Source organism: Larus michahellis, chromosome 5 (assembly GCF_964199755.1).
Source record: "Larus michahellis chromosome 5, bLarMic1.1, whole genome shotgun sequence".
Lineage (NCBI taxonomy): Eukaryota > Metazoa > Chordata > Aves > Charadriiformes > Laridae > Larus > Larus michahellis.
In genome coordinates this window covers 86,153,187-86,174,685 of record NC_133900.1, presented here as the reverse complement: position 1 = coordinate 86,174,685, position 21,499 = coordinate 86,153,187, and the positions used below count along the sequence as shown (strand labels likewise).

Below are 21,499 nucleotides of genomic sequence, written 5' to 3'. Positions count from 1 at the left end.
CAATACCCTGTTAAGAAAAAGCATCTTCTCGACCAAAAGCCTCTGCGTTACTGACCAGAGACACCCACAGTCACCTCCACAACTCCACTTGCAGGAGTGTTTGCCCCAAGGCAGGTGGGAAGCCACGAGTGAAAGCGTGGGCTTGGAGAGTCAGAGAAAGGGCATCTTTCAGAAAAGTATGGTGGCTACATCTCTGCTAGGCAAGACTCAGTGAAATAGTTTGTCTAAAGTCCTCTGACGTAGGGAATTATTAGCTGCTTCATCGTGAACTTCATACCGGCTCCTCTGCTCTGCTTTGCAGACCCCAGACACGCAAGGGATGGACGGCTGGCGCTGGGTCCAGGGCCATTGTGCGAGCTCGAAGGAACCACTAATAATAGCAGAGCCATGTTGCTTTATGGGTTCAAGGCGCTAAGACAGACTTCAAGGACTGATTAAAAATTGGATTATCAGGAAAAGTGGTTGCCCGGGGAGCTGGGCAGCAGCTCCCGAGGAGAAGGGGTCGAACCACGTTTAGGAAGGGTGCTCAGGCTGGGCAGCTTGGGGGGGAAAGGGTCGATGTTGATGTTTCTCTGCGGGTTGAGGCACCTTCCCTGGAGGGATTTAAATGCCGGGCAGACGTAGTGCTTAGAGATACGGTATAGCGATGGGTTTTGTCAGCGTTAGGTAGATGGTTGGACTCGATGCTCTGAAAGGTCCCTTCCAACCCAGGCGATTCCAGGATTCTATGATTCTGTGTGACCGGGGGTGACAGACACAGGGCTCAGTGCAGAGCGCGGCCTTTTTCTGGGGGGGAGGTGGCATTATCTCGTTGTACGGGGACAGAAGTTGGGCGGTGTGAGCAAAAGGAGATGTTTGTGTGTGCTTGGGGGAAAGGGTGTTCGATGGAAAAAAGAGAGATACTACAGAGAGTGAGTCCACAGTGAATCTAAATGTACTGCGGTGCAATTCGGTAAGTGTCTCCAAAATACAGAACACTTCATTGTGTTTCTGTGACGTTTGGAACCCTGCCATAGCAGGAAAGGAAACTTCCTCCGGCTTCAGGCATGCCTGTTCCAGGTGTGAGCTGTCAGGAACACAGGGAGATGGGTTTAAAAAAAAACAACCTCTGCAGCTTAAAAATTTGCTTGACCTTTATTTCCTTGACTACAAAAACCCGACGTATTTCTCTTTTGTTCCTGTCTTGCTGGGAAACGTTGCAGCGAGCGCAGCACCGGCTGCCATGCGGAACCACTGCGGTTCCCACGTTCAGTGGCGGTGGGGCAGCCACAGCCCGCGTCTCCGAATACGACCTCTTCATTAAATAGTTGCTTAGATTAATTTTTACATAAGAAATAATGCGCAGCATTTTAATTTTTTTGTCAGCATAACCCCGGGATCAGTTTTTTGATTAAAAAGATGTCTGGTATCTTGCTGACGCCGCTCTTCAGCGTGTGAAAGCTGGCAAAGCGCTGGCCCTGGCCTGATCGGTAGCGTCTCCTCTCAATAACCAGGGAAGCCGCTATTTAGGAAATCCTTAATTTAAATCTGTTGGAAAGGCACAGTTTATGGTAGTAATCTCCAAAATATAGAGCGGTGAGAGACTCTCATTTCCTGTGTTTGCTGAAGATCCTTTGCCCTGGACGTTCCTTAGGCATCATAAATCACACTTTAACAAAAGTGCTGATGGTGCCGCCCGAGCCAGTCACCCGTATCTAGAATTGGTTCGTCCTTATCCGTGCCGACACATCTTCCAGATGCTCTTCATCCCTGTTTCCCAAGTTCATTAGCCCCTTTCTTTATCGTCATTATCATCATCGTTATTCCTTCCCTCCACTGCTGGCAGTCTTGGCAGGAGACAGGGCATGGGGGAGCGTTACCCCTCTCAATGCGGTTGAAACCTGTATGAAGAGCTGACAAACATGGAATATTGCCACTTTTCACAACATTTTAGAGGTGCCGGTGAGTACTGTTGAAGTATCCGCAGTCGTCAGTTCCCAGTTTACACGGTACAGTTTTAATACCCCTGACAGGAATCCCCACTGCGCCACAAGCGAGCGGTTCTGCTGTTTGTGAACCCATTGACTGCGGATTTGCAGTCAGTGATCCTGTTTTTCAGTTTTTTTCCTGCACTTAGCTGAGCGTTCCCACTACATGGAAAAATTGACAGGAAAGCATTCTTCTTTCTCCTTTTCCACAGCTGCTAAGTCTGTTCTTTTGGCTTATATTTCAGGAAGAGTGACTGAAAAATCCCACAGAGTTTTTATATTCGTATTTTCTACAACTCCTTCAGCCCCGCTGTGGTGATACCCCTCTCCTGTTTGTAGTCTAAGCTTCCAGCACAACGCTCAGGGCGCCGAGCTGGCAGCGTTGCCTGCCATGCTTCATATTCCTCTCCCACCCGTGCGCTGTGTTTGCTGTTCCCGTCCATTTCTGTGTCTCTCCCTGTTGCCTCTCTTGTTACTGACCCTCCGTGTTGTTTCTCAATTAGTTTTTGAAGTCCGATCCAAAATTCATTCAGTCCCCCCTCAGTCTTTTCCATGATTTGCTGGATGTTGCTGTTCCCGTTCCACAGCAGCGCCTCCTCCCCGCCAACAGCCACGCGTCTCCCGGGCAGTGGTTGCGGTGGCGGTGCAGCCTGTGGCCTGGGTCTCCTTCTCCCGTGCACCGTGTTTACATTTTCCAGATAGTCCCCGGGCTGGATCGCTCATAAACTAGATAGATAAGGCAGGGGATTAAAAAAACAACACAAAACAAAACAAAAAAACACAAGAGCAAGCAGAACTCAATTTTAAAGACAAAGAAATGACGTGAAAAGAAGGTGGTTCACCCAAAAGCCAAAAAAGACGACTGAGGGGGGATCTTATCAACACTTATAAATACTGACGGGGGGGTGTCAGGAGGATGGGGCCAGGCTCTTTTCAGTGGTGCCCGGGGACAGGACAAGGGGTAACGGGCACAAACTTGACCACAGGAAGTTCCATCTCAACACGAGGAGGAACTTCTTTGCTGTGAGGGTGGCAGAGCCCTGGCACAGGCTGCCCAGAGAGGTGGGGGAGTCTCCGTCTCTGGAGACATTCCAACCCCGCCTGGACGCGTTCCTGTGCCACCTGCTCTGGGTGACCCTGCTCTGGCAGGGGTGGGACTGGGTGATCTCCAGAGGGCCCTTCCAACCCCGGCCAGGCTGGGATTCTGTGTGATCTGACACCGAAGCCCCAGTCAGGAGCCAAGCCCCGTAGCTGCAGCACCAGCTCCTCCAACGCCGCGTTGATGCTTCCCATTGGCTTCAACCATCCCTCTGAAATGTCTCACAACACTCTGCTGGAAGGAGCTCTATAAAGTGCCGTGTAGTGTAGAGTTGACACATAAACCACTCTTCTTTTGACCTTTCCAAGCTGACATTGCATCGTTTGGGTTTTGTCCGTGTTTTATATACCTCAGCTGCAGCGCGGACTCGTGGCTCTTGTAGGAAGGAGGCGTTGGCCATGCCGAGAGGCTCATTGCCCGCTCCTTAGATGCGCAGAGTGGCATCGGTGGTGTGGAATCGTTTGGCCAATGTGCCACGCCACCTGCATCCCTTTCCTCGAACCCTGGGGGTCTGTAATGTTTAAGGCAGAAGTCATTCTCCAGTTTCTTGCGTTTAGCACAGGTGACATAAAAATGCACATTTTAAAGACAAAGTTGCCAGAATCGATCTTCCCAGGAAAATATAAAAAATGCTTTTAAAATCATTCTGAAGCTAAAAGATAAACAGGAACAGCTGCTAAACGTCCTCCAAGGCAGCCCCTGATTCATTTCAATTACCCTGCACGGCGCACCCCAGGTGCAGCACAGCGTTTTCAAGTTTCATATCTATCAAATCTGAGCCTCACACAAAGTGTTATTTCCTCCCACTCGTTATTGCCTCAGCATATCTGACAGGGGGGTTTTTTCTAATTCCTTTTCTCCTTTTCTTTTCTTATTTTTCGTACTGCTATCCTGCTGCTTCAGAGGAAATGCAATATATGTCTCCTTCGGCGCTCATCGGCTGCGTTAAAGTAATACTGGCCTCTCTCTATATATATATTTATCTGCTTTCTTGTCTTTTAAATTTATTCTGGGGCTGACCTTCCTCTGAGTCAAACCGCTGTGGTATCCACTCTTCAAAGGCTAAGAAACCTTGATTAATCACTGTAATATCTTGTCTATCCTTTGAAATAACACTTTAATTCAGAAAACAGGAGCAAATAGTAAATTTAGGTCTGCGCTTTCACTGGGGCACTGGGTCGTTCGGAGACAGCCACAGAGAGGAGGTGCCTGCTAAAGCGGGTGCAAATGATGTGACATCCAAATGAAGGATCAGTAGAAAGGTGAATAACGTTTTTTTTTAACTATGGCATTACCCAACTTATTTTATCAGTACCATTTTTAAGATTTTTGATGTTTACGAACATGTTTTCCAGTGAATTAGGCAGCATGGGATTGAACAGGTAAGGACTTCAAGGTTTTCTTTCAGCAGCAAATTTTACAAAATGTTTTTGAAAAGAAAATAACGAATGTGCCTACATGGCATTGCAGGACTGCTCCAGGCGGTAAGGAGCTGTTCTGGCGAGGAGGCAGAGCACTCGTTTGGGTCCCCATTTCCAACCCACCAGTAAATTTCCTCCCCGAGGACTGTGCTGGGTGGGAGACCAGAGGGGATATCCCCACACGTACTCAAATACTCTTGGTTCTGTCAACTGTCAACACAGAAACATCGAATCACAGACCGGTTTGGGTGGGAAGGGACCTGAAAGCCCCCCCAGCGCCACCCCCTGCCCTGGGCAGGGACACCTCCCACCAGCCCAGGTTGCTCCAAGCCCCGTCCAACCTGGCCTTGAACCCCTCCAGGGATGGGGCAGCCACAGCTTCTCTGGGCACCCTGGGCCAGGGGCTCACCGCCCTCACAGCCAAGAATTTCTGCCTCACATCTCATCTCAGTCTCCCCTCTTCGAGTTTGAAGGCATCACCCCTCATCCTATCACTGCATGCCCTTGTAAAACGTATGTGCAGAATCATTTGGCAGCAATGCCCCGGGCAGCTGCCTTGGTCACCCCATGCCACCAAGCAGGACAGTTGGCCTCTTCTCCTGCGATGCACCAGGAGATGCTCTTCTCGGGCCGGCACCAGGAGCTCCTGGCCCTCGGCTCAGAGTTCACTGGCCATGTCGGGAGGTGGAGAGTCGCCCTCAGCTTTACCCTACCATGCACGGGTGTCCATGGAGTTTCAGGACAAAGCCAAGCATGTCATCTTGTCCCACCTTCTGTGGTTTCAAACCTTCCTTATCCATGTACACTAGCGTACGTAGGTCTATCCTGTAATGTGGTGCAGATCTTCCAACACTTAATTACCAGGTGCCAGCTGGATGCTGTAGCTCACAGCTAAGGGCTTGTAAGGGCTAAAACACAAGTGACCCAGAAGCAGCAGCTTCCTAAACCCCTTTGCAACTCAAAACTTTGCTCTCCACCCCGTTTTCTCCATCCTCCACGTGAATAGCACAGTCAGCCTCAGGGGCTGAATTCATGTGCCACCTTCAGCAAGAGCTTTGTCCCACTCAGCCGCCCATATTGCAGACCCCACATTGGGTGTTTGGCATCTGCGTGTTCGGGTCACTAAAATCTAGTCCCGAGCTCACCCCAGAACCAGGCAGATACACCCCTGCAACACAAACCGGCGAGCAGAGCCAAAGAGGCCAAACTCTTGCCCATTTTCACCATTGTTTCAAATGAACGGAATTAATCATTCTGTTTTCCTGAGACTTCAAAAAGGCAGTAGCTACAGCCAGCTGGTGGGCAGGGCTAAAGAGATGGACTGAGAAGCGTATGGTAAAAAAGTGTGCAGATGCACATTGCTCTCCGCAGGCTTCGTGCAGAATGTCACGTGTTTGTGATCACATCACATTTTCCGGTACCTTTTTTTTTAAGGGTCTGTTTCCCGTTGTTTTAATTCGGGGCGTATCAGCTTTCGGATGAACTCCTTTCTGTATGGAAGTTGTTGGTGAAACTTCAGTTGTCTATGTTCTGCTCTGCTTTAGCCTCAGTCGCAAACCTATTTCATGCCCCTTCGCTCCAGAGGGCATCAAAAATGGATAAAATTCCTTCATATATGTAATGCACGGACATAAATTCTCATCCAGATTCATGGAGATGTTTCATGAAGCATCTTTATGTGTGTCCACAAAAGAGACATGGAAAGGACCGGCCCTCTCTCTTGCTCAGCTTTGGTGCGATTTTGTTTTAAATTGGGTGGGAGGGGGATGAGGCTTTTTGTTTTCAGTCTAAAGGCTGAAAGCTGAGACCACAAGTGGAATAACAGCCACTCTGCTGTGAAGTTGTGGGCGACAAAACCTTGTTTTGCCAGGATTAGGAAATAATTTTTGTAATACTCTAAGTTAATTTTCACTCTAACTTAATTGTAAACTCTTGCGGTGCGGTTGCTTTTAGGACACTTAAAGCGTCCTCCTTGGGGATGCTGGGGGTGGTGGTTGTTGTTGTTGTTGTTTTCCATTTCCCTGATTTGCAACATGGAATTGCTTTGTTTGAACTGGGTAAGTTATGAAAGCTGTCAGTACGCTACGTAAGTCATCGAGTAGCCACGCTGGACTTTGGTGGCTGGCGTTTCTACACCAGAGCACAGGAGATGATGCCCCCAGGGCTTACTGGCATGGTCGCCATCCCTCTGACACGGCACACAGCCTTCCTCTCACGGACACCTGGGAAAACCAAGTCATGGCAGGTGAGGAACTGTGAGGGATTCCTTACTGGCTGCCCGTCGGGATACAGCTGGATTTGTAGAGCCATGAAGTATTTGCAGCTCCCATCAGCGTTGGGTGAGTTTTGGTTGCTCAGACCTGACGCATCCAACCTGTGAGCTCCAGATGGTTCCATCTCGGTCAGTAGTAAGGCGTTAACGATGAGATGTAGCAGCATGGTCTTCCTTCTCTGCCTACATAAATTTGATCAAAAGGAAACTAGCTTTTGTTCCTTTTTCCTTACAAAATGAAGAGCATCTCCGTATTTGAGCTCTGTATTCGCTGTTCAAAACAAAATATAAGCCAAGTGTTTTGGAAAAAAAAAATACTTCTGATCGATGGCTTGCTTTACTCACACAGCCTTCTTTTCCAATTTTAGTCCTGTATGTTTTAAACAGACACAGTAATATCTTGGTTGTGTTGCAGGAGAGCTGTCGGTAGATATTCTAAACATGTTTTATGATTTTATTTTGAACATACTCTGCTACTAACTATGGTTTATGATTTTATTTCGCACCTAATCTGCTTTTGGGCAGTGAGGTTCCACCCCGTTGCCTAACCCCAGCCATCAGCATGGAGAAGGCCACCACTGGGGCTGGGGTCTGCACAGAACCACGTGTCGTTTTCACAGACCTATTGCATAAAAAGCCTTTTTTTGCCCCATTTGTTTCCAGGAATCATTCTGTGGTTTGTGTTCTGTCCCCTTCCCAGGTGTGGATGTGCGGCGGTGGCATGTTTGACGTTCCATGCTCTCGCGTTGGGCACATCTACAGGAAGTACGTCCCCTATAAAGTCCCTTCTGGAACCAGCCTGGCACGGGTGAGTAACTGGGTCCTGCTGGTTTTCATTTTCGCCCATCGTCAGTCTCTTCGTTCCCTGTGAACATTAAAATGGAAAAGGAATGTTTCTTTATTTTCCTGAAATGAGATGTGCCATCGCTGCGGTTACGCTGCCCTCCAGAGATAAGATTGCCAAGAATAAAATGGAAGCTTAAAAATACCGGTTTGGACGTCTCGGCACCGACACGCGTTTCGTGATGGTTCAAAAGGGCCCCAGAATGACGCGGGGCGTACGGTTCTCGAATCGCACAGTGTTGTCAGTCGTAGCTTTTACAGGCAGGACCAGCTTGAATGCACATTTTGTTATCAGTCAGCAGAACGGGCAGAATCTTGCAAAAGGACCGTTTTCTGCGGCAAAAGAATGGAGTAATGATGATTTGAGCCACTGTCTAATTATTACTGTGTAAAACCTGGTTGTGGAACACAGCCAGCTCAGGGCCGCGTGAGGGAGGAATTGTGAGACCTTGAGACACTTCTCAAAGACTTGCGAACGCATCCGTACCCGGGAGGGGCTTTTTGCTCAGGAGAAAACCTTCTGTAACTTTCTGGAGATGTCAAAAGATGGGAGACAAAGGGCTCAGATGTAGCTCCCAGGCAGACACTAGTATTTATTCATGCTCGAGTTTAATCTTTTCTGGTTTAGGGGAGATTTTTTTTTTTTTTTAATAAAATGGCATTAATATTAAAGTCTGCATATTGCCACAGGGTAATATTTTATGAATCATATTTTTTCTTAATAATGAAAATGTGTTATGAATGCGTGAATGAATTTCTCGCTCTGAGGGGGAGATATTCCCGGTTTCAGTGCTGTGCCACACGGCTGTAGGAGCCGGAGCAGAGGAAGGAGCCGGCGGGGAGGAAGATTTGCCTTAAGAGAGCATCCTCGCAGACAGCGAGACACAGGATGGGGTGACGGGATCGGTGGTGGTGTTAGCGGCAGTGACGGGGCATGCACTGGCTAATTTGTGAGATCTGTGACTGCCTTCCCCCAGCGTGGCTCTGTGTAGTCTGAGTTTCCCCATCCGGAGTTTTACGCTGGCTGAAATACACTGCGTTGCTTGTGGTGTCCCCTGCAAAACCCACACACGGCTTGAAATAAGAAATCCAAAGCTCAGCCTCTGTTTTTTCTCCATTAGAGCACAAAGTGTCCCATTGGAGAATGTGCCGCCTCGGGCGTTACCTGCGGGAGCGAAACGTGATCACTTCTGTTTGGAGCGTTAGCATCTCGCGCAGTTGGACACTCAGCCAGCTTTCATGCAGGCACCGTGAGCGCACCGGCTAGCCATAGCCTGCAGCTTCCCCGTGCCATTTATTCTAGCTTGATTTCAATAAATCATTCGCCAAAAATCACCAAAAAAAGTTTTCCCACTTATAAAAATGAAATCCCTGCCCATGCGCAGGCTGACTGCCCTGTGTCGTGTGGGAAACGGCGGCGTGCTGATGGGGCTGGTCTTATCCTTCCCCTTCCAATAATGGATCATTTCTTCTGTGCGGTGGGGGTCCAAAACATGATTCTTAGGGAAATTTCTGGCATGTCTTTATCACCGAAAGAAAATTTGAACTCTCAGGTTCCCAGCTTCTCCCCAGTACAATATTCTAAAGCAAAACGTTGCTATTAGGCCACGCTGCGCCACGGCTGCCAAGAGCAGCTGCTCTTCTGCACATTTTAGTGGTTGGGGCATCTCAATAACTAGCCACGGAGGAGAGTTTGGTCCCTGACCCATCAAATTGTGTGTATTTTTAAACCTAAAAATACTCCCTTTCTCTCATCCCAGCCAGAAAAGGAAAAGCAAGGACATCAGCGTGTCAGTCCCTTTGACACAGACCGCTTGTGGTTCCAAATAAACTGCCCCAAATGGAGCCGTTAGCCACAATAATGCTAGGGAAGTACGCACGGAAGTGGCCTGGATAATTCAGCTGTCTTTGCGTTATCCGCCAAATATTATATTACATCCTCCAAAGATAATAGTCTACCCCTCGTGAGTGTTTATCTAAAACTTCTCTCCAGTGCAAGAGCATAATGACTAACACAACAAGAGTATCTGGAAGTATTCTCCCTGCTACCAAGAACAATACTTTTCACTACTAAGTAGTTTCCACAAAGGTTTTTGCTAAATCCTTTTCCCTCCTCTGCGGTGTGAAGGAGGATGCTGGAGATGCAGAAGACAAAGGAGGGAGCCCTGGGACGCCCGGCTGTGATTGCAGAAACCATTGCACGAGCCCCTTCATTGACCAAGGGGGAGTTTCCCCTTGCCCAGATGCCACCTTGCAGAATGGCAGGTTTTCCCGTCCTGTCCCACAGCGGCAGCACAAGGGAGATGAGACTGGAGTTGGGAAGGGGACAGAACTTCTAGACAGACCCCAGCGTAGCCCAGATCATGCCAGGGGTTTCCTTGCAAGCTCTTTATGTTTGCCTGTAACAAATAATGCTTCAAGTGAGTTTTTTACCTTCCCTTGGGATCTCACCCCCTATATCCTGAGAGAGACAGGCTGAGAGAGCTGGGGGGGTTCAGCCTGGAGAAGAGAAGGCTCTGGGGAGACCTTCCAGCCCCTTCCAGTCCCTCAAGGGGGCTACAGGAAGGACGGGGAGGGGCTGTTTGAGGGGGCATATCGCGAAAGGACGAGGGGCAATGGTTTAAACTAGAGCAGGGCGGGTTTAGATTAGACATTAGGAAGAAGTTCTTTACACTGAGGGTGGTGAGACACTGGCCCAGGTTGCCCAGAGAGGGGGTGGAGGCCCCATCCCTGGAGACATCCAAGGCCAGGCTGGACGAGGCTCTGAGCAACCTGGTCTAGTTGGAGATGTCCCTGCTACTGCAGGGGGGTGGGACTGGGTGGCCTTTAGAGGGCCCTTCCCACCCGACACGTTCCGTGATTCTGTGGTTCTATGATCCTTTAGCAGCAGGTTTCAGCACGCAGTTTCGGGTATCTACATGATGCCTGACCAATCTTGGTGTCTTTTTAAAGAGCTGTGACCCGGCACGAGGGTCACATAGGCTTTATTAAATGAGAGACTTGGCAAAAACACTGCCCTGCCTCCCCGTCACTAAATAACCATTGTATAAGATGGTTTAATTGTATAATTGTATAAATAGCCACCAAGTAACCCTTGTACCGCACACAATAGTATGTATCATGACATCAGTTTTCTTTGTCCTTCTTATCGTATTTCTTACCTTCTTCTCTGTCACTCAAGACCTATCCATATTTTTTGCCGACACATTCCCCATAAATTGAAAAGCTTCCACATATGAAATGCTCCGTCAGTGAAGCCGTTTGGTGGCACAGAACAGCAGTGAAGCAAGCTGTAAACGTGCGTAGTAGATTCACAGAACAGCCTGTGACAACCAAACGCAGATAAAAAAGCTGAGTATTTGCTGTCTGGAGGTGTCTGAAGCTGTTGCTGCTTGCCAAAGGCAGCCAGTCCCCGGCGCGCAGGTAGTCGCAGGTAAAGCCAGAGCAATGGGCAGGCAGACGGTGCCGCCGATTCCGCCTTGCCGAGTGGAAGCAGCACGTAATTGTTCATCCGTTCCCAACCTGTCAACCTCTGCACAAACCTCCAGTGACTGACAACCGATTTTGGCTGTTTGTTTTAGGTAAAACATGTAGAGAGTGAACCCCCAAATCTTAAACTCCTGTGCGAGATGTTGCCCTGTTAAAAACTCCCGAATTGTTTTACTGGATTATTTTAATTGCTTTGTGGTAGTCTTGAGTGTTGCTTCATTTTTAACAATTCTAGATAAGCCACTTTCTTTTAGCCAGTTACCTATGAAATTAGACTTTAAAATTTTATTAGCAGTTTCTTGTAGGTGTATCCCGGTTTATTATTTATTTTAGTTTCCCGTTTGGGGGGAATTTTTTTTCTATTCATGATTCTATAGAAGCTGTAAGAGGTCTCTTCTGCAGAAGCTCACTGCTCCATACGATATGCAGAGACGAACTCGGAATTTCAAAATATCTCTACAGACATTTTTTGTCGTTTGCAGGTATTTTACCCAGCATTTTGGCATTAACTAGAGCACGCTGGCACATTGCGGGTCTCCAAAGGGCCGGGCAGCTCCCACGTGGATGCCGACCCAGCAGCCTGGGGATTCCGAACCTCACGCCAAGTTCCTCCCGTTTCTTTTTTTGCTGCAAATAATAACTCAAACGAGAGTTCCCTTCTTGAACAGCATAGTTATAACGTATGATAATGATGACGGTTATACAACACAAGTTTCAAGTTTCCATTCTAACATTTTTTCATTGAATAGATCTATAAATTCATCATTAAAATTAATTAAACCAGAATCTCAAACAGAGCACTTCCCAAAGAAAAACTTCAAATCAATATCTTCTCATCCTTGAGTACAAGAAAGTCAAAGTAATTTTTTTTAAACGCTACTTTTTTGTATTTTTTCCAATCTGATCAGAAGTTTTGCTTTTAAGTTAATAAATGCAACAGCTTAGCTATCCGAAATACAAAGATGACGGAGAACTCGGTGTCTGTAGGCAACGGAAACGTCGAGGTGGTGGCAGCTGCGTTTGGGGATGCGTCGAACTGGAGCCCGAGCTGGGTGGCCAAGGGCTGGATTTGGAGTTGGGTGGCCCAAGGACGGGGTTTGGAATCCAGCCTCGAGCTCTGCTGAGGCTGCCGAGGTGGGCTGTGCTGGAGGTGCCCGTGGCATTGGTCACCAAGTAATCCCCAGGTGACACTGTCCCTCTGCTGGGACCCTGCCCACGGCCACCGAGCCCTCCGGCCACCAGCAGAGATGCTGCCTGGTGCCACTGGGCTGGGGATTGGCTTTTTTTTTTCACTTCTTTTCCAATGTGTAGATCTTAACTTTTTTTTTTTGCAGCGGAGATGCAAACCTTTAGCGGGAGAATGAAATCATTTTGAGGTGACGTGTGGAGTTTCAGCTCTAGGTCTTTGCAGGCTGCAGGCTGAGAACGAATCGCCTCCTGCTGCTCCGCCAGCTGTGCTGCCGCTCCCAAGAGCTATTTGTGCGCCCCCAGCGTTGTCGCCCCGCTGGCACGCTCGCCTCCCCGCAGGAGCAGTTCTTCCGCACCCGCAGACGTCTCTTTATTTGGTCGGGGTTTTCACGCAAATACGAACCGTCGCTGGAATGAACCGTGGTTAAGTTTTAAACGCAGTTGAGCGTAAAGGACCGAAGCGAGACAGCCAAGCGGGGGAGCGGCTGGCGGCCACTGGCACAGCCTGCGTCAAGAGGGGGTTGTGCAGGGAGGGGAAGCGATGGACCCCCCTGTTGAGAACGAACTGCTGGGGGCAGCTTGGCTAGGGAGACCTGAGCATCCCAAAGCTGCGATTGGTGTCCAGGAAGCGTTTTCTCCTGCTTTCGCTGTAGAAATACAGAGAAAGGAGAAATGGTTGTGTTCCGACGTGGATGGAAGGACCTTTGCATGGAACGGAGGGAAGAAGGGTTCTTCTGCCTGTGCGTGCTGTGGAGCGTGGTCCCGTGGCCCCTCTCTCCTAGTAACCCATAGTCGTCGGATGGGCTCCTCCAGTCCTGTGTTCCCCTCCTCCGTCATGATTTATCGTGGCGTTATGCTACCCGTATTCCGGAGGAACGTGCAGCAGCGCTGTCTTGGCGGGATGGACCCCAGTGCGCTTTTTAAATGGGTTTTACGTAAAACAAGCTGTGTGTTGTGTTATTGCCAGCCAAATGAAATACGGCTGCTTCCAGAAGTAAACAGGGCACCCATTTTGAGGGAGCGACAGCGCTGTGCTTCACAAAACACGCAGTAAAAAGACATTTAAATTAGGAAGGTGATGTAGTTGGAGTGAAAATAACCCCACTGGAATTTTACTAGGAAGGGAAAGAGATTAATATGTCAGTTGTCGCAGAGAGTGTTGTGTTATCTTTAGCAAATAAACAGTCTCATCCTCTCTTGTATTTCACGGCTGAAATACGGTCAGGCCTCAGACGTGCTGCGGTGGTTCAGATTTGATTGGTGTAATTGGAAGCGATTTTTGCTGTCCTGGCCGGTGAGAGAAATGACTGTCATGACAAACGAGACGACACCAGCTGGTGACATCCAACTTCCTGGAAAATGTTCAGATTAAACGCAGGACAAGAGGAGCTCGTTACACGATCCAAATGTTCCTGTAGTGGTTTAATATTGACAACAGTAAAGCTGTGGATTGGGGTCAGGGCTGGTGTCGTGCAAACAGCGAGACAGGCACAGGCGCTGAAAAAACAGGTTATGCAGGTGAAATGAAGCAAACGATAGAACCATCGTGCTGCTGTAGTGCCAGCGGATGACAAAAGTCTGCTGTAGAACATCTGGAGAAAGTGAAAACAGTGATTAGATTTTTTCTGTGAGTTTATCGGGTGGATGCAGGGTGTCGAGCAGAAGAGGTGGAGCGGGGGGACGGAGCTGTGGGGCCGCGGGGGGCAGCTCACAGCCAGGGGACACTCCCGTCCCCACTGCCACACCAGCCACGGGGCGACGTGTGGCACTGCCCGCTCATATCTGGGACCCACCCAGCCAAACCTTGCTTAGAGGGAACGGTTAGGAGTCTGCCCTTTGCCTTGTCCCTGCCCCACTCCGCTTTTCCATTCCCGCGGGCAGCGCCTACCTTCGTCTCACTGGGCCGCTTCGAGTAGCGTCACGTCTCTTGCAGACGACAGAGGATCTTACGCACTGAAAGAGTCATCTCATCAGAGAGATGCATCTTCCCCACTCACTGAGGAAACTGAAAGGGAAAAATTTCTTTTTTTTTCAAGTGGAGAAGTCCTCATTTATCTCTGTCTTTCTCCAGCCAAGGTGATTTAAACTCTTTTAGTGCAGTCCCGGTATCAGTGACATTGTGACTTACCGTCGTGTAGAGTATTGCGGAGTGAAAATACAAAACAACGTCACAGTCTTAGATGCGTGAGTTCATACAGACTCCAAGGAAACCTCTCCAAATGTAAGCCCGACAGTAAAGGATTTACCAGAGAGTGAAATTGTCACAGTGACACAAAACTTAATTATAACAAGAATGGATTCATGGGCAACTGATGACAGCTGATGCGTCAGTCTGACTGTGGTTGCCATCGCTTTTGTGTGCATCTCACAGCTTCTAGGTGACAGCTGTCACAACCTTACCTACAGAAATATGCAGCGACTGAAATACCATTGGGCCTTATTTAATCTCGTACAGAAATGTTTCACTGGAAATGACAGGAGAGAACAAGTTATCATTGGTCCGTCATGGATAGGTCCTGAGAAGCTCCTCAGGTGTCCATCTGGAGTCCTTGTGACTTCCTTACATTGTGTGTCAGTTCATGTAACTGATTAATACGGAGTTGATCTTCATTTAATTGCTCCTGTTTAATTTTTATTTTTTCTATTTTTCTATTAAAAGACCAGCGTACCCAATCTGGACATCTATAACCTTGCAAGGAACTTGACAACCAAGCTGAGCTACAGGGGTTTTCCCCTGTAGAAACGTGTTCCATTTTTCCTTTCTGTACGCAATTAGATGAAGTGTTCAGATTGAAGCAAAAGACCCCAAACAAGTGCGACCTGCCACAAAGATATCCCAAAATTGTTTCTTCTTATTGATAAAGGTATTTGGTGCTATTTGAGAAACTGGCATTTAAAGGAGTTTTCTTTAGAAGATTATGCAAAGTGTAGCAGAGGCAGAAATCAAGAAGATTAAAATCTAATTTTTATGTTCTTTGTTCTAAGTTCTTTGTAGATTAGCTTGACTGTGAGACGGGAGTGCTTAAATGGTGCTATAAGACGTACCACGAAATGCCGCCTCATCTGGTAGGCTCTTACACGGCTTTGCCCTGTGAGTTCTGCAGCAGCGTACACACACGGTGAAGTCCTACCAAAATCGAACTGCTTAGCACCTATTTTTTACAGCTGGACTGTGTCAGGATCTGGTGGCTATTGATACCCGTTCCCACTGCCAGGTTTAATCCGTTGGCATCTCAGGCTGTGTCTCGCCCAAGGCTCCGGCAGGGAGGAGGTGGCCGTCCTGCTCTCCCCACCGTGTCAGACGTTCACCCAGGTTGTGGAAGGGCAGCTCTGGGAGACCGGGAGGGACTCGCAGTCACATCCTCACCCTCTGGTAAGGCACTTGACCCCTTGGTCAGCCTTAAGCTGTTCAGCAGTGAGTGCTCTCGTTGTGGTCGTGCTCCTCCACTGTCCTGTTGGGAGAAGGTGAGTGGAAGATGGGCAGCTCGCTGACGGGCTTTGCAGAGAAGAGTGATGCTCCTAGGAGGTTCTGAGCATAGGGCAACTTTTCACGCCACGGAGCGCGGATCGTCAGCTCACTCATCTCATCTTGGACCGCCCGTACTTCTGGGCCAGGAACATGGGAAGTTAGCATGTTCTCCATAGGAACGTCAAGGATGTTTGCCTCGGCTGTGTGAGCTCTCAGGACAGCAGCTTACCCGACTGCATTCAATTCAAGTACGGAGATGAACTGCGGTTTGAAGTTTTACTACTAGTCTGTACACGTTTACGTTAAAAAGAAGCGTGGTGATTGCTGAGCTTGCATGGTGATAACACGGGTGAGAAACCCGTGCTAACTGAAGGCAACAAACCTCTTCAAAACTGAAGAGTTTGGGTGCCGAGTGCTTCCTCCCCAGTAACTGGCAACCTCAGAGCGAGCTCCCACTGCTCCAGCCCAGGGCGTTCCTTGCCGTCGTGTTCCTAAACAGTCTGGGGCCGTAGAGCTAGCAAACCAGGAGTCGATATTTTGAAATTCAAAGGGCTGTCTCATAAGGGTCCAGCTTATGACAGCAGTGAATAAACATGCTAAGGATAACACTCAGGTTCCTTACAGGATCTGCCAAGGTTTGGGAAGATTTTCAGCATAGGATGGTGAGAATGGTCTTGGAAGAACCAAAGTTTTAAATAAATGCGTCTAAAGTGTTGTCACGGTTTGAGCCTCAGACCAGGACAGGTATCTTACCTGATACTTGAGGGACGGTGGGAAGTATTGATTTTTTATTTTTTTTTTGTAATGCAATGTTTGGGTGGGTTTACACCACACACGCACAAAGCCCAAACAGTGATAAAGGACTTACTGGAAAACAGAGTTTTTGACTGGTGGATGAGAATTTTGAGCTAGTGACCAGGTATAATATCAAGATTTCTGTTGGACTGTTTATTCGGTTATAATCATGTGAAGGAGGATGCAGTTCTTGTAGTGCAGCCAGCTAGCGGAAGAGGGGACTCCAGCGGAGCCTACTTGGTAGCGATGGGGTAAGTCGCTGCTGGAGTTACTTTGAATTTTTCTTTCCTAAGAGAATTTTTTGGCTGTACCTTTACTGCATGGTTCTTTTTACAGTATGGTTTTTAAATATGAAAATGGCACTATCAGATAAAGTGATTGCAAAAAATAGCATGGTCTTTTCTAGAACAGTCTTAAACTGCATTTGCATTGCAGTAAATGATGCGCGCAGCGTTTGAGGGGAAGATGTGCTGGGAAGATCACGCCTATTTTCATGATTTTGGCTTCTTAGTTTAATGTCCTCAGTCATATTTTGGCCTCGTCTACAAAGTCTCGTGACGTAGTATTTTCACTTGTTACAGGGTTTCTGCCAGAGAGGTGGGGTTGCCGTTTAGATTGTTGTTCTTGAATTTGTTCTGGTTTTCTTTGTCCTACCCAGTTCCTGCATTCCTGAATTGAAATTTCGTGCAAAGTAATTTAGGTTTTCATGAAATGACAACAAAAGTCAGCCTTATGTGGGGCATGAGCCGTTTTCGAATAAGGACATGAGTCTTGTGATTTCTTATAATGCTTTAATTTTACTTGCTTTATCCCTGCAGGTTTCAATGTCTTTGCTTCCCCGAGAGAAAGCACAGAGAAACTTATCTTGCAGTGTCAGCTAAAAGTGCTTCGTTTGTTCTGTATCTTGCTGTCTTTGGATTCAGATAAGCCTTATTAGTTCAGAGACATTTAGTTTGCCTGGATTAATAAAATTCAGGAAAGGAATTTTCAAACGAATCTTGAAAGCAAATCAGAGTACGTATGAGGCCTCCTGAGCTGGGGAGAGCGTTCTGAGAAGAAGCGTTACCTTATGTTGCTGACAATCAGCTGTATGTTGTCCTCAGCTTATTACAGAGCGAATCTCAGCGGTTCGCACTTAGCGTTCTATAAAAAGAATATGACAAAACTTGATGATCTTGTTTTTACAGACAAAGCAATACGGACACCCTCGCGTCTCAGTGTCACCCAGGGAGATGTTGCTCTGGTGGCGGGATAAGAGGTTATCGGGCAGCTGTGGAAATGCAGAGCAGAGTACGTCTGTACTCCGCTACGACACCTGCATATACGTTCGTGTGGATTAAGTTGCAGGAGGAGTTTTAAAACCAAACAAAAATACAGAAAAATTTGCCCCTAGACTGTTTAGACGCCGTGGTGCTAACCCGCAATCAAATGTCTCTCTTCGGTCTCATCTATCCAGGATTTCTCCCTAAGAGTATTTTGTTCTATTTTATAATTTGAGTCAGCTAATTTAGTTAATTATAATTTAAGTAAATTCTTGTGCAACAAAACAGGTAGTTCTGTTTCCTGTAAAATGCCAGTAAAAATAAACTTTGCGGGGCATAAACCAGAACTGGGTTTTGTGGAGCAGGCGCAGTCGCAGGTGCGGCCGTGGGCGAGCGCAGAGCGCCACAAGGTGCCGTGCCCGTCCCATGAGCGGCTTCGCCATCACTTCAGCATTCCGTGGCGCGGACTCCCCGGCGCGCCAACGCAGCCAGCCTCCAGTCCCAGTGCGCAACCAGCTGCGAGAGGGGGCAGAGCTGGCTCGTGGCTGGTTGCTCTCATACGTACGCATTGAAGAGCTGACCTTAAAATGGAACCGCTAGGTGACTAAGCAGCACGACGGCAGCCGAAAATTCAGGTGCCTTTCAAATGCAAAGTGGAATACATCAGAAGGAATAATTTGAGCCATTGGTGCACATTAGTAGGTTCTGAACTAACAGGGAAAAAACACAGGTACCAATGTGAGCAGCCGAAAGAAACCTTCCGTTCAACATCCATCGTTAGTCAAAAACCCATGTGAGATGCATAAAGAATATGAAGGAAAATAAGATGCTCAAGAGAGAGCAGACCGTATCTTATAGAGTCAGTAGGAAAGCAGGATACTAATGCTCTGTAGTGTTTGTTCAACTTTCTAATGAAGATAGCATACCTTTATCAGTATTTTTCCATGTTTTAAGACTGAGAAATTAGACCAGCTAAGCTTAAAAGTTGTGTGGCCTACTGAAACGTTTCTGCTTCATTCTCCCCATTAGAAATATCATTCGGTCAAAGAACGAAGAAATTAATGACTGCTTTTTTTCTGCCGCCCAGAACCTGAAGCGCGTGGCAGAGACGTGGATGGATGAGTTTGCAGAGTACATTTACCAGCGGCGGCCTGAGTACAGACATCTCTCAACTGGTGACATCTCGGCCCAGAAGGAGCTTCGCAAGCACCTTAAATGTAAAGATTTCAAGTGGTTCATGGCTGCAGTGGCTTGGGATGTCCCCAAATATTACCCTCCTGTGGAGCCTCCACCTGCTGCCTGGGGGGAGGTGAGGAATACACAAATTAGTTCGAATTTAAATGAGTCTAACATTTTACATTATAGGAAATTAAAATTGTGAAACTAGATTTAGCTCCTGTGATAAGTAGTGCTACTAAGGGAGTTCACAGTGATTGGAACAATCCCTGGACTAGCCATTAAAATGAGAAACTGTCATGGCTTAGGACTATCGCGGTCCCTTTTGTAATTCATTACAATTTTGTGTGTGCAGCCATAAGATGCACGCACAACGAGGACAAGAACATGGAAAAGTACGTAGCACTTGTTATTGCATGGCACAAGATGATTTTAGTTGCTGAGAATCACCTCAGTAAAACGGAGGTCTGGAGTCAGCACTTTTTTTTTTGCAATTCCGCTTACACACCTCCACCCATTCCTGGGAGGACGACTGTGTGTAGGTGGATGTTGTGGATCAACCCCAAGCGTCAGCTTGGCCCACGCAGCCGCTCGCTCGCTCCCCCCAGTGGGACGGGGGAGAGAATCAGAAAAGTAAAAGTGGGAAAGCTCATGGGCTGAGATAAAGACAGTTTAGTCAGTAAAGCAAAAGCCGCGCACGGAAGCAAAGCAAACCAAGGGATCCATTCCCTGCTCCCCATGGCAGGGGGGTGCTCAGCCATCCCCAGGGAAGCCGGGCTCCATCGCTGTAACGGTGACTTGGGGAGACAAACGCCATCACTCCCAGCGTCCCCCCGTCCTCCTTCTCCCCCAGCTTTATACCCTGAGCGTGGCGTCCCATGGCACGGAGTGTCCCTGTGGTCAGTCGGGGTCAGCCGTCCCGGCCGTGTCCCCTCCCGGCCCCTTGTGCCCCCCAGCCCATCGCTGGTGGGGTAGGGTGAGGAGCAGGAACGGCCTTGAGTGCCCGGCAACAACCAAACCCACCAGTGTTTTATAGCAACGGCATTCCCATCCCAAACCCGAACCACGGCACTGCACCGGCTGGTGGCGAGAAAGTCAGCTCCCTCCCAGCCAAAACCACAACAGCGGAGTCAGGTTGTGCCACTGTTTTAAAAATCATAGGAATATCTGTACTGTGAGTTCTGGCCTTCTCTGATTTTGCTGGAGATGTTCTTGGGGCTCTCAGGCAATTACCTTTTGGACTTGAAACCAAAGGACGAAGTTGAAACTTTGGCCTAAACATTTGGTAAGACCCCTCACTCCCCTGCATATTCCCGGTGGTCAAGGCTGGACCATGCAAGGGATTTCTAAACACAGGTGCCTCTGCTGTTCTCCAGGATTTCCTTTTAAAAAAGCAAATTACCTCACCGCGAAAAATTCAAAATAAATTTCTGTGGTAGTAGCAGTCCTTAATAATCTGGAAGCTAGCAGCTACAGGTGTTCAAAGGAACTTCAGTGTATATGCGCCTTACTGTTTGCTGCTTCTTGGCAATAATGAATTCCTTTGTGGTCAAAGTTTCTTCTCTGTTCGATACTGCTGCCCCCACTTTGTGGGACCGATGTATTCCAAGAGGTAAGGAGTTTGCCAGCAGAAGTCAGGCTGGATCGGGGTGCTGTGGCTCCTGTGGTCTTCCTTCACCGTCTGCCGCGCGTGCGTGCGCCCGTGGAGGACTGCGATCGCGAGATGGGTCATTTCTCTGGCCAGCGGAACCATCCTTAACTCGGTCAGAGGATCTGACTAGAAGAGATTGTGATTCAGGTGTTCTTTTCACAGCAGTATTAATATGCTCTTGGCATAAAAGCAAGACTTTTTAAAAGTAAATCAAAGACTGTAGCAGTGGTATCAAATCTGTACCTTAAAAGCACTTATTAGTCCTTAGGAAGGAAGTGAACACCAAAGGCTGTCTTTTTGCTCTAAAATGTACTTGCTCTAAAACAAGGAGAAGTTTCAGCCCTGCAACTCTATTTTTTCCTGAGACTGTCACATTCCTGTGAAGTTTTAATTAATTTATTGGCGCTTGCGAGGAACTTGAACAAACTCGAAGGTCAACGGCTGTCGTGATTAGAAGCTGGAAGAGGAAAACAGACTGTGTGTTACTGCTTTGTAAGAATCGAGCCGCTCTAGAAACCTTGCTGATTATACACAGCGAAAGCCTGTGCCAAGTCTGACTGTCATTTAGTACCCTCTCGGCTTCCACTTGGAAAGACTTTTCATCTGCTTGCCTCTGCCAGTCTGAGAGAGAACAAACAAGGAGGTACTCAGACAAGTTTTGGCTGCAGTATTTTGCCATCTCGCTAGGAAAAGCCTGCGGAGTGAAAGCAGACATCTCATAAACAGCCTCGGCACAACTCCTCTTTTTTTGCAAACGCATTTATTTGAAGCCTGACTCTTACACTCCTTGACAAAATCTCTTCATGACGGGAAAGAAGGACGTTTGGGAAACTAAAACCAATCTTCTTCGCTGCACTTGTCATGGCC

General features: G+C 47.9%; 1 protein-coding gene across 3 annotated transcripts in view; it reads left to right on the top strand.

Moving 5' to 3' along the window:
• GALNTL6 (polypeptide N-acetylgalactosaminyltransferase like 6) overlaps positions 1-21,499 on the top strand; it is a 459,205-nt gene that overhangs the window by 407,981 nt on the left and 29,725 nt on the right. For all 3 annotated transcript variants that reach the window (XM_074588461.1, XM_074588460.1, XM_074588462.1), the window contains 2 exons: positions 7,460-7,567; positions 18,893-19,114. In XM_074588461.1, the coding sequence (XP_074444562.1) occupies positions 7,460-7,567; positions 18,893-19,114 (330 nt within the window). The remainder of the gene's footprint in view (positions 1-7,459; positions 7,568-18,892; positions 19,115-21,499) is intronic.